The sequence below is a fragment of the Talpa occidentalis genome, unplaced genomic scaffold (genome assembly GCF_014898055.3).
Source record: "Talpa occidentalis isolate TD23 unplaced genomic scaffold, MPIMG_talOcc4v2.1 talOcc4.5, whole genome shotgun sequence".
In the NCBI taxonomy this organism is placed as follows: Eukaryota; Metazoa; Chordata; class Mammalia; order Eulipotyphla; family Talpidae; genus Talpa; species Talpa occidentalis.
In genome coordinates this window covers 71639-87995 of record NW_023604861.1, presented here as the reverse complement: position 1 = coordinate 87995, position 16357 = coordinate 71639, and the positions used below count along the sequence as shown (strand labels likewise).

Here is a 16357-nt window from a genome sequence, read left to right as displayed (position 1 = left end):
CTCCATGACACTCGCTTGTGCAAGCCCGGCCTCTGGGGCGGCTGCCAGCTTGAGAGGATTCCCTGGCGGAGCCTGTCCCCACCCGTGGTCCAGTCGCGGTGGGTGCGGCTTAGAGGCCTGGCGTGGCATGAGTGCCTGTGTGGCTGTTCGGCCACAGGACCGCAGCCCTGGGGGCGCCTAAAGCTGGGCTCCTGTTGCTCGTGTCATGTCTCCACCCCCTGTTTGGTTTTCTCTTCACTGTAAAAAATGCACAAGTGTGGGCTTATGTGGTAATACTGGACTGTGGTGGTGACGGACGCAACCAGCTCGGGTCGGGTGCTGGGTGGCCCTGCCACGGCAAAAACCCTTTCTTGAAGTGTTTGGTAACATTTACCAGTGAAGCCACGTGATCTGGGCTGTTTTCATCAGGAGGTTTTTGATTATTAATCCAAATTCATTATTTCTTCCCAGTTTTGGTGTTTCTGTGTTTCTGGGAATTTGTCCATTTCATCTAGATTATTCTGTTGTGTACAGTTGTTATGCTACACGTTACAATTCTCTTATTTCTGTAAATTCAGTAACTTAAATTTCCCCTCTTCTATTTTGTGATTTTAGTAATTTGAGGTTTTTTTCCCCATAGTTTCAGCTGGCTTAAGTTTTGTCAGTACTCGGGATCTTTTCAAAGAACCCACTTTAGATTTTGTTGATTTTTTTTTTTTTTTCTAGTTTCTATTTCATCATCTTTGTTACCTTCTGCTTTGGGTTTCGTTCTTTCCCCAGTTCCTTTAGGTGTGCAGTTAGACTGTTTGATTCAGTTTTTTTTTTTTTTTTAAAGATTTATTTATACAAGAGCTGGGGTACAGGCCAGAGATGGGGGGGGGGTGAGAGGACTCACCAGAGACAGAGCGGGGGAACAGAACAGGCAGACTGACCGAAGCACACTGCTGAGGGGAGCAGCAGGCGAGACAGGAGAGGTCTGCTGCACCATGTGGGATTCTCGCTGGCCAGCTGGGATCGAACCCGCACTGCAATCGCTTTATAGTGGGTGCTTAACTCCTTAATCAGGAGGCCCCGATTCAGTCTTCTAATATGGGCATTTACAGCTGTAAGTTTCCCTCTGGGCTCTCTGCTGCACCTTCACATGCTCTGTTTCCACTAACATTTATAATTTTGAATATTCATATCTTTTTTAACTCTTACAGGAGTGAGAAAGAGGCGTTACGAGCCTAAAGTATATTAGTAGTGGATTTGATATTACCTATGCAGTTACCTGTAACATTATTCTTTATTTCTTCATATGACTTTGTTGTTGTTTTTGAAAGATTTATTTATTTTTACGTAGAAGAGCTGGGGCGCAGGCCAGAGGTGTGGGTGGTGAGAGGATTCACCAGACAGAGGGAAGCAGAACAGGTGGATCCACTGAAACAAACTGCTGAGGGGAGCAGCGGGGAGACAGGAGCTTTGTTTCATATAGTGCGTTGTGAGTTTTTCAGTAGCTTTTCTGTCTCTTCACAGATATCCCCTATGCCTATTTTTATGCCTCCCCTCTTTAGCTGGAGCTAAAAGATAATTGAACCTAAAACAATCATTTTAAAAATAAGTAAGGGCCTCCCTGGTGGCACAAGGGGTTAAGATGCAATCTATGAAGCTGTCCACAGCCACTGCAGCGCGAGTTCAATCCCCGGCCAGGGAGCTACCCACAGGGCGCAGCAGACCTCTCCTGTCTCCAGGCTGCTCCCCTCAGCAGTATGTCTCAGTCATCCTCCTGTTCTGCTCCCTGCTCTGTTTTTGGTGAATCCTCTAACCCTCCCACCCCCTGCACCTCTGGCCTAGACCCCAGTTCTTGTATGCATAAATAAAGAAATCTTAAAAAAATAAGTAAAACTAAAGGTATCCTATGAAAGCCTTTTTCACATTTTGCCACCAGGAAATATGTCACACCACATAGTTTCTTATCCTGTGCCAGGACTTGTTAGATGTCTGGATAAGCACTCCCTGGAAGCGCTGTCCCCGCTGACAGTGCCCAGGGCGCGCCCGCCGCATTTGACGAAGCAGCTCTTCAGACAGCGGCGGCTGGACTCCAGTGTCCTGCGGCGGGCGCCGGGCGAGGCCGTGTTCAGTGCCTGCTGCCAGTGTTTCTCTGTTACTGCCCATGCTCTACTATCTTGCTGCCTGGTTTCCTAGAAAGGCGTCCTGTCATCAGCGCAAAACAGGAGAGCTCCTGCCACCAGCCTTGCGAAGCCACTGTCCTGGGTAGGCCTGGCCGGGGCCAGCACGGCCCCCACGGTGGAGTGAGGGGCAAGGCTGCTGGGCGTCCCTGGAGCTGGGCGGCAGCCGCAGTGTGGACAGCTTGGCTTTCTCCGGGATGTGCTTTTTTAAACTTTTTTTTTTTTAAATTTATTTATTTATTTATTTATTTATTTATACATGCACTGGGTACAGTCAGAAGCGTGGGAGGGTGAGAGAATTCACCAGAGCCAGAGCGGGGAGCAGAGCAGGCAGAAGGACCGAAGTACACTGCTGAGGGGAGCAGCGGGCGGCAGGAGAGGTCTGCGTGCCATGTGGGACCCTCCTCAGTGGCTGGGAAGCAGCCAGGGATCGAACCGGTGCTGCAGAGGCTGCAGGCAGCTTCGCAACCCAGTGCTCAACTGCTGCGCCACCGGGGAGGCCCTTTTTTTTTTTTTTTTTTTTTTTTTTTAAACTTTTTAAAAAAAAGATTTATACAAGAACGGGGTACAGGCCAGAGGCATGGGAGGGTGGGAGGACTCCCCAGAGAGAGGGGGGGGGGCAGAACAGGCGGATCCACTGAAACACACTGCTGAGGGGCAGCGCGGGACAGGAGAGGTCTGCCGCGCCCCGTGGGTAGCTCCCTCTGCCGCGCCCTGTGGGTAACTCCCTGGTCGGGGTTCGAACCCGCGCTGCGGAGGCCGCGACACCTTCAACCCGCTGCGCCCCGGGAGGCCCCGGATGTGTTTTTCATGCAAAAACAAAGGCTATTTTACAGGAGTCCCATTCACTGCGTCTTGAAACGGGCTTTTCTGTAAACACCTCGATGCGAAGACAGTACAGGGCGACTCATCGCGCGGACCCGGGTTCTCTCGCGGGCCCCAGAGGCGGTTTCCCGGGCGGACGAGGCGGGTCTCGAGAGGCCCCTGGCCCTGCGCGGCGGGCCCGGGGTGGGGGGGGGGGGGGTCCGGGTGGGGTCAGGAGCGCGCGGGGCCGAGGGCGGGCGGGGGGTCAGGGGTGCGCGGGCCGGGGTGGGGGGGTCGGGCCTCGCGTGCGGGCCGGGGCGGGGGCGGTCAGGGGCGGGCGGGGGGTCAGGGGTGCGCGGGCCCGGGTCGGGGGTTCGGGCCTCGCGTGCGGGCCGGGGCGGGGGCGGTCAGGGGCGGGCGGGGGGTCAGGGGTGCGCGGGCCCGGGGTGGGGGGGTCGGGCCTCGCGCGCGGGCCGGGGCCAGGGCGGGGGCGCGCGGGGCGGGGCGCGCGGGGCGGGGGGGACGGGGCGCGCGGGGGGCGGGGCCCAGTTCTCGCGAGGTTTCGCCCCGGGGCGGTGCGGGGCTCCGCGGCGGCTGCGGGATGCGCTCGGACAAGGAGGGGGTCGCGGGCCCCGGGCGGCGGCTGCTGCGCGGGGGCTGAACGGGAGGGAGAAGCTGGCGGCTGCGGAAGCCCAGTTGCGCCGGGAGTCGCCCCGGCGAGAGCCCGACGCGCCGCGGGCCCCGTCCCCCGGCCGCGGGAGCGGCGCGGACAAGCCCCGCGAGGAGAAGAGGACGGTTCTGAGCAAGGTGGGGCGGGGCGGGCGGGCGGGGCGGGGCCAACCTCGCGGGGGCGGGGCGGGCGGGGCGCGGCCAACCTCGCGAGACCAGTGAGCCTGCGTCGCGGGGCCGAGGGGCGGGGCGGGGCGGGGTCAGCCTCGCGAGACCAGTGAGCCTGCGTGGCGGGGCCGAGGGCGGGGCGGGCCGAGGGCGGGGCGGGGCCGAGGGCGGGGCGGGGCGGGCCGAGGGCGGGGCGGGGCCGAGGGCGGGGCGAGGGCGGGCCGGGCCGGGCGGGCGCCGCTTCAGCACCGCGGACAGCGCCGGGGGCCCGCGCGCGCCCCCTCGTCCCGGCGCGCGGAGGCAGGAGCGTGACCCGCGGACACCCGCCGGGGCCGGCCGGGGCCGCGGGGAGCGCGGCGCGGGGCAGGTGGGGCCCGGCCCGAGCACAGCGCCCTGCGCCCCCCAGGTGGTCATCCGGCGCCTGCCGCCCAGCCTGACCCGGGCGCAGCTGGAGGAGCAGCTCCGCCCGCTGCCCGCGCACGACTACTTCGAGTTCTTCGCGGCCGACTTCAGGTGCGAGGGCCGCCGCCGCCCCGCGTCGGGCGGCCCTGGGTGCCCGTTGCCCGCGGGCGGGTCGCGCAGGGCCTGTGGACGGCCTCGAAACACGCCGGGTCAGCGCCGCGGTCTCGCAAAAGAAAAACCTGCGGCGCCCTGCCGCTTTGCTTTTGTGCTCCGATCTCAACAACCCTTGTTCCTGGGGCGCTTTCAAGTAAATTTTATTGAGACGTAACAGGAGCGAGTCAGCCGGAGATGCGCGCCCAGCCCTGTTGGCCTCGCTGCCCGCTGCCCGCGGAAGGTGGGGCTTCCCCGCCCGCCCGTGGGGCTCTGGGGCCCAGGAGCCAAGCTCCTGCTTCCCGGCGGACAGGAGTCTGTGGAAAGTCCCCATCCTGCCTCCAGCGCGTGGCTTGGCCCAGTTTCTGCCCAGTGAACACTGTCTGTGGCAGGAGAGACTTACTGGCTACTGCTGACCTGCACATTCCCTCTCAGCCCACCCTGTTCTCACTTGCTGTGTAAATAGGTCCCCTTGCTCTCCCGTGCCTGCTTTTGGTGCACAGGTGACAGCCCTCCTTCTGGGTCAGCCCTGGCTCCTCGGGGTTGTGGGTTTCCTGACCGGGTGAATTTTCACAGGTGAGCACACCAGGTAGTAACTGATAAACAGAAACCCCTTGTACTCCCTTCTACAACTGAGGGGGCACCACCCTGCTGAGTCACATTCTTTCACAGCTCGGTGATAAGATGCCTCTGGCAACAATTTGCAACTTCCAAACCTCCCTTTCATTAACAGAGAGCAGGCCTCAGGCTGTAACTTCAGGTGACAGTGCAGCTGGGGTGTGGTGATGATCAGTGTTTTTATTATCTTCATTGTCATTATCTTTTTTATCATCTGTATTGTGAGTTCTCATTTATGGTGGCCAATAGGCTTTTTTTCTTCTGACTAAACATGTAAGTAAATTAAAGTCCATTAAAAGAAAAATATCACAGTAAACAAAAAATAAAATGGGAAAAGCAACATAAAGATGATTTTCAAATGACTAAAATGTAGGGAAATTGGTACAGTTGAAGGAGAACGGGCACAGAACCCTGAATGACTTGGATTGAAACTAATCACACCCCCTGCAGGTACCCCCTGTAGATACCTCTGAGCCTCGGTGTCCCATCTGTGACACAGGATTGAAGGCCCCTGCCCGTGGCAGAAGCTGGTAGCTGTGGATGGGGGAGAAAGGTTTAGCCCTGTGTGACCGCGTATGGCCTGTAGGACTCTTGAATACCTAGGACTAGTGGACCTTCCTTCTGTTAGTGAGTCAGAGCTGATGGCATTCCAGTCATGGTGCATGGTTAGGAATGACCTTGAATAAATTTGCCTTTGATTTTCCACCTTCAAGGACCAGACTGTGAGCAATAGAGAAACTGACTTAAAGTGTCTCTCCTGTTATTAAAAATGTCTCAGTTAAATGTTATATTCTTTTGCTCATTTTTGTTTTTTTCCGAGGATACTCAGATTGTTGTAATTAGGGTAGAGATGAATCATAAAGGTTTTATATGAAATAGTTTATTGTACCTAGAAAAATTTTAAAGAGGCAAAATTAAAGAAGTGTTGTATTTTGGGCCTCCCTTGGTGGCGCAGCGGTTGAGCGCTGGGCTGCGAGGCTGCCTGTAGCCTCTGCAGTGCTGGTTCAATCCCCGGCCACTGGCGAGGGTCCCACCAAAAAAAAAAAAAAAAAAAAGAAGTGTTGTATTTTGTACTAAGATTTTTCACTGTTATCTCTTATTTCAGTCTTTATCCTCATCTCTACTCAAGAGCATACATCAATTTTAGGAATCCTGATGACATCCTTCTTTTTAGAGATCGTTTCGATGGATACATCTTCATTGACAGCAAAGGTTGGGTCATTGACTTTTTTTTTTTTTTTTTAAGGCATGTTTTATTTATTTATTTATTTGTTTGTTTGTTTGTTCGTTTATACATGCACTGGGTACAGTCAGAAGCACGGGAGGGTGAGAGAATTCACCAGAGCCAGAGCAGGGGCAGAGCAGGCAGAAGGACCGAAGTACACTGCTGAGGGGAGCAGCGGGCGGCAGGAGAGGTCTGCGCGCCATGTGGGACCCTCCTCCGGTGGCCGGGGAGCAGCCGGGGATCGAACCGGCGCGGCAGAGGCCGCGGGCAGCTTCGCAACCCAGCGCTCAACCGCTGCGCCACCGGGGAAGCCCGGGTCATTGACTTTTAAACTCTTTATTACTACCTGTGAGTCTATCAGAGACCTTTTGCCGGGATATTTGTGAGTTTCAGTTATGAGGTCCTGCGATACTAATCTAAAATAAGATCATACATCTTGGTTGTTACTGTGCTTGTGTGCTTACGTTAAAAATAAAATTGTAAATCAAACAATTCCAACTGTTCTGTGTAATGGGACAATATTTATGTTATTAAAGGGTGACGTTTGTCATGTAAGTCAGTTTTCTAGATAAGTGAACATTAAATTTTTTATGTCCCAAAACTCAGTATTTTACTCATGTTTGATAGAAATTTTCTAAAATATATTATTCACTTTCACCTGTGTTGTCCTAAAGAGAACATTCTGCTGAAAAAAACATTTACAAGCACTTTAATTTTTTAAAGATTTATTTATTTATGCATACAAAAAGTGGGGTGCAGGCCAGAGGTGGGGGGTGAAAGGATTCACCAGAGACAGAGTGGGGAGCAGAACAGGCGGATCCACTAAAATCTACTGCTGAGGGGAGCAGTGGGTGAGTCAGGAGAGAGTCTACTGTGCCATGTGGGTCACTTCCTGGCCAGGGATGGAACTGGTGCTGTAGTGGCCGCAGACAGCTTCATAGTCTGAGACTTAACCATCTTTACTACCAGGGAGGCCCTATTTACAAGCACTTTTTAAATGGTTCCAACTTTCCGTACTACTTTCTGGGTGCCGCTTTCAGTGTTTCTTTCTTTCCCTCCTGTCCTGTCAGACTTTCAGATGCTGTGCTGGCCACTGTCAGGCCAGTGTCCTTCTCACCTCACACTGTTGTCACCCCGCCCCTGTGTCGCTACTGCTAGGTGCTTTCTCCTTGAGCGTGAGTGAAGCCAAGATTGTCCTGTGAATAAAATTAAGTTTAATGCCTGAACAATTTGACATGTGTTGAATGTTGTTTTTTTCAGTATTTCATTCGAGTGCATTTTTTTCTTTACTTTTCAAAAATGGGTGTAAATTCACCATTACCCTGTCATAGGTGCACAGCTCAGCATCCTTCACTGCATTCCCGAGAACCCTTGTGGTCCTGCGGCAGTGACGCTGCTGGCTGAAGCGCAGGCCCCTCCTCCCCCGCCCTGTGGGCTCTGTCTTTCTAGGCTGGCTCAGTCTCTGAGCTCAACCTGTTTTCAGGTTTCACCCGTGGTGTAATATGTGTCAAAATTTCCTTCCTTTTTAAAGGTGAAAAATATCCGCCCGTGTTTACCACAGTTTGCATGTCCCCCGAAGCCCCTGACTAGCCTAAACGCAGCCACAGGGCCAGTGGTGGACCCGTGCGTGTGGTGGGGGTGTGTGCCCGGGGGGCCACGTGCCAGGGTGGGGCGCCACAGGAGATGGCGCTCTGTGAAGGCTTTCTCTGTGTGTGTTTTTTCCACACGCAACAATAAATTTCTAGTAATTTTCTTTCTAGACTTTCCCACTTTACAGGAGTATTTCGTACAGCCTCTGAAGCCCCCTCTTTTAGCCAAATGTCTCTTCTAAGCAAAGTGAGTTCCTTGAACTCAAGCCAGATTAATAACTGAGCTAACCTGTGAGGGTCAGTTCCTACAGGTTTTAGTAGGAAGTTGACAATTCACTCAGAAACCCTTTTTTTTTTTTTTAATTTGTATTTTTTTTTTTTTAGATTTGTTTTATTTATACAGGAGCTGGGGTACAGGCCAGAGTCGCGGGAGGGTGAGAGGATCCACCAGAGACAGAGCGGGGAACAGAACAGGCAGACTGACTGAAATACACTGCTGAGGGGAGCAGCGGGCATGACAGGAGAGGTCTGCTGTGCCCTCTCAGAAAATGCTATTTTAAGAATGCTTTTAATGCTTTTAAGAGTATTGTGTGATGAGCTCTTTGGTTGGGGGAGATCAGGTTCAGGGAGGTCTAAGTCACACACAGGAAATTCAGTGTTTAAGGTGTGGGCTTTGATGACTGTACCTGTATTTGGCCACGGACCCCCGCCCCAGGGCCAGGGACTGTTCTAGTTAACGAGCAGTTTCTCCTCCTTGGCTTGACTCTGGGGTCCGAGCTGCTGAGGTCCCGGTGGCTGGAGGTCACCTTCCCTCTGGGCGGCTGCGGTGCTGTGTGAGCCTCCAAAATGCGTCTTTGTTTCAGAATGGGTTTGGGATTTTTGTGTCGTTTCAGGCCTGGAGTACCCTGCGGTGGTTGAGTTCGCTCCGTTCCAGAAGGTTGCCAGGAAGAAGCCGAAGAAGAAGGATGCCAGGACAGGGAGCATTGAGGACGGTGGGTCAGGGTGGCCGGATGCAGCGGCCCAGATCCCCTCGCCCGTGGGCGGGGCTTACACTTGTCCTCTTGACTGACAGATCCAGAGTATAAGAAGTTTCTAGAAACTTACTGTGTGGAGGAAGAGAAAACCAGCGCCAATCCCGAAACCCTCCTGGGAGACATCGAGGCAAAGACGAGGGACCTTATTGGTGTGTTTGGCTCGTTTCTCCGCTGCGCCCTGCTGGGCTACAGTGTGGCTCGTTTCCATGTTATAAAAAGCTGTGATGCTTGGCACTCTGGCAGGTGTGGCGGGCGTGGCAGGCACTCTGACGGGAGGAGGGTGGTGGCTGTGGCTCTGCTGTCTCGGCCATGGCTCTGGCTCTGTACCTGTGCCCAGGGACGTCACTGGTGGCACAGCCGAAGCGGCTCCTTTGCCTCGCACGAGTCCGTCTTGCTGCCGTTCAAGCGAACGCCTGGGCCCAGCAGAGGCGCGGCCATCCCTGGAGGCCACAGCCCATATTAGCCGTGAGGAGGCTCAATGGCCCGGGAGGCCTGTTTTTGCCCTGCTCGGGGTGAGCACACTGCCCACCGCCCCCCCTCCCCTGGCGGGTCCTGACTGTCCACAGAAGCTTGGCGGACAGGCCTAGGACGCGCCCAGCCCAGGACGCGCGCGCTGCCCCTGCAGCCAGCACAGGCGTGTCCTGCGTTCATCGCAGCGAGGGGCTCAGCCAGTACCTGTTGAATGAATAAGAAAAGTTGCCGTCACTGAAACGTCCACTGACAGTGTCCGTCAGCCTCCTCCAGGGCCCAACAGCTCAGGGCTGCAGGGGCTGCCTGCCCACCCTCCTCCGTCCCTCCCAGCTCCCTGTGGGTCGCACGGACGGCTAAAGGAGCCTTGTCCGCCATCTGTGAGGGGCTAGACGCTTCGCCGTCTGCAGAGCACTTTCTTGCCCTTCACATTGGCCTTCGGGGTGACGAGGCTGGGGTTGCGCAGATGAGAGGAGCACCGTGGCCTCACACCAGCCCGCCCCCAGCCCGTCCCTCAGGCATGGCGCTCTTCCTGGGCGGGGCTGTGTCCAGCCCAGGCGATGCCGCTCCCCTGGCACTTAACTGCGCCCATATGTGGGCAGGCCCCGTCTCGGGCAGACCCCGCAGGAGCCACCAGGAGGGCGAGTCTGCCAGGATGGGCGTGCTCGGCTCTGGCCACCCCAGCATGTACTGGTATGCAGGGTGTCTCTGGGCACAGGCCCCTGGAAGACCAAGCCACTTCCACCTCCGCTGGCCGCCGCCAGCAGCATGTCCGCGGAGAGGCCCTGGGGTAAGCAGGTCTGTACCCACCTGGACAGGGCGCAGGGCCAAGGACCCAGCATTCGCCCACAGTGGCTGGCGCTGTCCACAGCGGCCTTGGGATGCTCGCTGAGCTGGAGCCGGAGCCTGAGCATGTGGGCGTCCAGTTTGTGAGCATCACAGCAGTGGCAAGCGTCCACTTGTCCTCTCCCACTGTGGCGAGAGCAGAGGTCCCAGAACACGAGTTGAGCCGGAGTGGACGTGCAGGCACGCGGTGCATGACCCCAGACATCTGCCGGAACGTGAAGCTGTTCATCCGCTGGAGAGTCGTGTTACACTTGCTTAGGAGATTGCTTTTGTGTCACTTTGTGAGTTGTAGTGAGACTCCCTGAGTGTGTGGAGTTGAGCACCTACTGTGTGCGCCTGCCCACATCCCACTGCCTGACGCTGCTCTGGGGAGTGAAAATCCTCCAGACCGGTGTGCGCTCACGCTGATTTTATTTATTTATTTATTTATTTATTTATTTATTTATTTATTTATTTATTTATTTATTTGCGGGACCCTCGCCGGCGGCCGGGGAATGAGCCGGCGCTGCAGAGGCTGCGGACAGCCTCACAGCCCAGTGCTCAACTGCTGCGCCACCAGGGGAGGCCCCACGCCGATTTTAAAGTTCACTGTTCTCAGCAAAATATGTTAAATGCTAAACTGAAAACAAGAATTTAAAGTGGAAAAAGTTTATCTTAGAGTAGAGTGCCCCTTTGTGACTTCTGTTGCAGCTAGAAGAACCACACCTCTTTTGGAGTACATCAAGAGCAGAAGACTGGAGAAGCAGGTAGGTCTGCCCCCTCCCTGCCCCCCCCCCACAGAACAGACTTGTCACACGCTACCCCCCCCCCCCGCCCCCAGAGGATGCGGGAGGAGAAGCGAGAGGAACGGAGGAGGAGGGACTTGGAGAAGAAACGCTTACGGGAAGAAGAAAAAAGAAGAAGAAGAGAGGAGGACAGGTGTAAGAGGAGAGAGGCGGACAGACGCAAGAAAGCTGCCGAGAAGCATGTGCGGATCAAGGTGAGGCCGGGGACGCGTCTTGTCCCCATGAGCAGCCCTGGGCCCTGGCCCTTTCCAAGGCCCTTCCAGACGGTCTGGTCTGCGTGGCCTCAGCTCCTTCCTTGGGCCTGTGGCGGCAGTTGCGGACTGTGTCCCCGGCCTTGGGGCTCCTTGGGGTGCTGCGTGGGCAGCCTGTGGGGGCTGAGGAGCAGCTGCCTGGGTGTGGCGGGAGCCTCCTCCTGAGGAGGCTGGGTTCCGACTACGTCCTCCCTCGAGGCGGATGTTGCTGATGAACAAATACGCGTTTGCAAATTTGCAAGGCCAGGTCAGGCGCTGGGCAGAGTGGTGACCGGGAGACCACTTGGCTTTGAGCCCTGCCGGCTCTCTGGTCCTCGTTGACAGACTCGCAGACGTCCCTCCTGCCTTTCTCTGGGGTGCTGGGGAGGGAGCAAGCAGAAGAGGCCTGGCCTGTGGGGGCCCCTGATGACTGATTCATCTGCCTCGCAGCTTCGCAGGCTTCTGCTTGGTCCCTACACACGGAGCTTCTCCCCGGGGTCTTGGCCTGTCTCAGTGCTGAGTGTCTGGCGAGGAGACGAGGAGACGCATGTGACCCGGCGGGGTGCCTCATGCACGGGGAGCATCAGAAAGGGCGGGGGCAGGGCTGGAGGTTGGGCTCAGGCCCCCATGGGGGATTTGATCATTCCTGCCTGCCCAGCGGGGCTTCAGTGAAAGCCCCTGAAGTGTGGGGTTCTGCCTGCCTCCACCTCTGCCCCGCCCCTCCTCACCCCAACCCACGCTTTGTCTTGTACAGAGGCTGTTTCGGGGTTACCCTGGGTCCCGCGTATGCACAGGGGTGCACGTGTCAATACACTTGTTTGTTTTCTGCTTATGTGTCTTTCATTACGGGGGTGATAACCTAGAAGCAAGGGCGTCTTCCCTCTCGATGGAGACTCCCCCGCTAAGGAGAGGATCCTGTCCTCGGGCTCAGTGGCCGACGCTGGCTTTCATGGCCACAGTGTTGCGGCGCTGGATGTCCCTGCGTCAGCTCCTGTCTCTGCTGTTAGACATTAGGCATGACCCGAGTGTGTGTGTGTTTTGTTTTTTTTTATTTATTTGTGCATACAAGAGCTGGGGTGCGGGCCAGAGGTGGGGGGATGAGAGGGCTCACCAGAGACAGAGTGGGGAGCAGAACAGGTGGATCCACTAAAACCCACTGCTGGGGGCAGCAGCGGGGAGACAGGAGAGGTCTGCTGCGCCGTGTGGGTAGCTCCCTGGCTGGGGATGGAACTCGTCCTGCAGTGACTGTCATAGTGCTGAGACTTAACCCTTGTGCCGCCAGGGAGGCCTTCCCGTGTGTTTTTAATTGTCTATTAAACAACTTGCTTTTTACTGACATGATCATTTCTCAGCTTCTTAAGAAACCAGAGATGGGAGAGGAACTAGCCCCTGAGAAAGCCAAAAGCAGAGGAGAGGAAGCTGATGCTGGGGAGGGGAGGCGGGAGCCCCCAGAAGGCCGTGCCCCGCCGTGCCCCGAGGGCCCCCCACAGGAGCTGCCGCAGAGGTGAGCACCCCAAGGGCCTGTCCCCTGGGCCTGCACCGTGTCCCTGCCAGCCGGGGGCCTCTTCTCGTAGGCTGTACCCCCCACGCCCTCCCTGCATTCCGGCTTCGCCCACCTCCGGCGTCTTCTCCAGTTTCCCGCGGAGCATGGAGCTGAGGGCTGGAAGGGCGTCTGTGGGTAGAGACAGAGCTGCAGGTACAGGTCGCCCGGTCCTGCCTGGGCTGTGGCCAGCGTGGGCTCTGCTGTGTGACTGCCCTCCCCAGCCCTGGGCCACAGGCCAGCCCCTTCTGCTCAGGGGCCAGAGAGCAGGACCTGGCGGGGGCTGCCCCATGCTCCCTCCAGCCCCAGCCGCCCCACCTCCCAGCCAGCCCTCGTCCTGGGGCGGGAGCGGGTCAAATTTGGGGGAGGCGCTGGAACAACCGGCCCCACGCTTCGCCTCCTTCCTGCACGGGGCAGCGGGAAGTGGTTTCGTCCTTTTCCAGTCACTGGTCTGTGCGCAGGTGGATTCCTGCGGGGCCTCCCGGCAGCCTCTGCCCTCTGTGGGGAGAGACTTCGGCTTTTGTCCCAGGGGGAGGACTTAGGGCACCCAGAGAGCTCAGCAGTGTCCGTCTCGTACTCACCCAGGCTCTGGGCCTCCTGTTCCCTCCCTGGCAGCCGTCTCGGACCCGGGACTCTTGCTGTGCTGGGTGGAGACCAGGGCACTGCCCCCCCACCCCCCGGTCTGGTTTACTGTGTCGTCAGCAGGCGCGGTGGGCGTGGAGGCGGCAGGGCAGGCCCCGGTGACCAGCAGGGCCAGGAGCAGACCCCCCTCCTCCCTGGGGGCAGCTGCGGGGCGGCCGCCTGGCCGGGCGCCGTGTCGCTGATGCCGTGTTGGGTCCAGGCCACAGGATGACGGCGGCCAGGAGCCGGTGAATGTGGGGAGGGGACTTCGGGAAGAGGACCCTGAGGCCCCGCACGGCCGCCCAGGCGAGGGCAGGGGAGCCAGCGCACGCCGCGAGCCCGGCCGGTCCTGGAGGAGGAGCGAGGACAGCCTGAAGTGGGGGCGAGGGCCGAAGGGGAGCCAGGAGCACGCAGCCCCTGCGGAGGCCGCCCAGAGGCCTGGGAGGGAGAAGGACGAGGATGGCCCGGCCCCCAGGAAGGAGCGTGTGGGGGACAAGGTGAGGCTCCCAGACTAGCTGGCTGCATGCACCCCAAGTCCTGGACGCAGAGGGACAGGCTTTAGAGGCCCTTGCTGCCCCGTTGCATGCTGCCGGGCGTGGGGCCCCTTTCCTCGGAGTCCAGTTGCTTGCACCAGGACATGGGGGTGCTGTGGCCCGAGCTGGCGCATGACGTCCACTGTGAGTGAGGGTGCCGGAGCCCCCCTCCCCGCCAGGAGCCCCTCCCTGCCACGTCCCCCTCCCCACTGGCGCCCTCCCGTGCCTGCTGTCACCTCGGCGTGATGAGTGGACACACTCGGGGGCCTCTGGGGCGGCTCTCCCCCGCAGCCCACCCCACCTGCGCTTGTGGGGCAGCGATGGGGTTTCCAAGTGTGTCCGTGAGAGCAAGGCCGGGCTGGGCCTGAGCCCTCGCGGTCGCTGCAACTGTAACTGGCCCGAGGCACTGAGGGTGGCTGAGGCAGCTCCCGGGGTGCCGGCTTCCCAGGGCCTGGGGGCTCCTGAGTCAGGGTGTGACTCTCCAGGGGTGCTTTGAGGCCTGCGAGTTGGGGGGCAGCGCTGTGGGGCCTGGCAGAGGCAGCCTGTGACCCCACATTGGCCAGTCCTTGCTGCCTGGCTGACCAAAGGCAGGGGATGGTGATCCAGCCTGGGGGGTGGGGTGGCCCAGTAGGGTCGGGGGTGGGCAGCAGGAGGCATCCTTGCTGGCCGAGGCATGTCCTGGGCAGGCTTTTCCCAAGGCGGGGCCCTCCCGTGGGATTCCAGTCTCCTCCCTGAGCCCTGTGGCCACCCCTCACCCCTGCCCCACCCCTCGTGGCTGGACCAGGTGATGGGTGGGGGTTTCCTGTGAGGGCGAGTCCAGGAACTGTCCGCTCAGAAGCGCAGCAGCTGTGTGGCCCGTGCTGCAGGCTGGGCAGAGTGTCCTCTGGCCCTGAGGTTGCCGGCCTTCGGGGTTTCCCCTCTTCCTCTTCATGGCTTTTCTCCATGGCAAGCTGGTTGCTGAGACGGTGCTGGGGGCGTGTCTAGCTTCCAGCTGCAAGACTGAGCATCCCTGAGGCGCGTAGGACCGCGGCTGCGGCAGGTGGCCCCCCTCTGCATTGTGGCCCTGTGTCCCGCAGGACCGGCCAGCTGGGCAGCTGCGCCAGCCGGGACCGTGCGGCCGAGCCTGCGAGGAGGGCGGAGGGGCTGAGGTGGAGAGCGAGTGAGGCTGGCAGAGCAGCCCCAGGAGGACGCCCCTCCAGGGTCCCACTGTCGTGGACAGCGCCTCTCCCAAGTGTGGTTTTCCCAGAGCAGAGACAAGACCCTTCCCTGACAGCAGAGAGCCGAGGGGGCCGCTGTGTGTGTGAATTCCTGCCCCAACCCGGCCCCTGCTGGCCCCTCTGTGCCCACCCGCACCCTGACTCCGTGAGCTCCCTTGAGGGGGGCGTGTGGCCGGCCCAGCCGCGTACAAGGCCAATGGGTGGCTCCTCCTGCCCCTACACACCCCCCCCACCCCCCCCCGTGTCCTCTCTGAGTGACATTTTCAGTGAAAAGTTGTTGGGGCACCGGCTGCGACGCGTTCACTGCATAAGGATGCCGGTGCGGGTTTGAGACTCGGCTCGGATGCTTTCCATGTAGAACTTGGTGCAATAAAACCGCTTTTGAAAGTTCAGCTCTCGTGGTCTGGGCGCATCGCCAGTGTCAGCCGCGTGCGCTGGATGTGGGCGCGTGTGTCCCCAGTCACGGGCCGGGTGGCCACGCGGGGCCCTTCTGCGAGCAGGGCCAGGCCCACCTCGGAGAAGCTGAAATAGACAAAAAAGTAATCATGCCCCGAAGGGCCCCCGAGGCACCTCCCCAGGACCCCAAGAACGTGCTGGCCCGAGACACCGCCCCTGTGCCCAAGGCCTCTGCGTGCCGGTTGGCCGGCCCACCTGCCTCCCGCTGGCGCATCCGAAGCTGCTCTCCTGTTGAAGTATTTTATCACCAGTTGCAGAAACAAAGCCCTATTCATGGTGTGTCTAAGATGGCAAACACATGAAGAGAGAAGGGCCTACCAGGGCGCCGTGCTGCCGTCGGCCCTCAGAGTCAGTGCCCGCCCCACCATGGCCGCGCGCCCAGTCCCTCGAGGAGTCCCGTGGAGCCACGCTGGGCAGCAGCTGGCCTGGCTGCTCCGTCTTCCCGGTGGGAGAGGACTACGGAGCCGGGAGCCCAGGTCTGACCTGCTCGGCCCCCCAGAACCTCACTCCCCGCCTCTGCTGAGTGGCACCAACCGCGTTCTCCCGTGACCCCTTCCGCCCAGGCAGGCCGAAGCGCCCTGGGGCCAGCCGGGCCCCTTCTTTGCTCCCGGTGAGGGGGTGCTGCGCAGGGACCTGGGTGGAGGTGTCGTGAATGTCTTCACATCACGCCGAGCAAGGTTTTTTCATTTTCACTTGTATCTTTGAGTTATTCTGGAGAGAGGTCGCCATCTGTGCTGGAAGCAGACTTGCCTGTTCCATGCTTCACGAGCATCGGCAAGAAATCAGAGAATTCATTGGGTGATTTGATCTGTTACAGATTAATAGCAAAAAAAAGAAAAAAAAAATTTAATCTCA

General features: G+C 58.5%; 1 protein-coding gene across 1 annotated transcript; it reads left to right on the top strand.

Moving 5' to 3' along the window:
* The first annotated feature begins 3552 nt into the window (after nucleotides 1–3552).
* UPF3A (UPF3A regulator of nonsense mediated mRNA decay) lies at nucleotides 3553–15464 on the top strand. The gene is given in 11 exon segments (XM_037528652.2): nucleotides 3553–3580; nucleotides 3583–3758; nucleotides 4195–4301; nucleotides 6064–6170; nucleotides 8666–8764; nucleotides 8845–8955; nucleotides 10811–10866; nucleotides 10941–11099; nucleotides 12488–12639; nucleotides 13517–13793; nucleotides 14906–15464. Coding segments are annotated over 11 exon segments (1359 nt in total). The 3' UTR covers nucleotides 14993–15464.
* The last annotated feature ends 893 nt before the right edge of the window (nucleotides 15465–16357 follow it).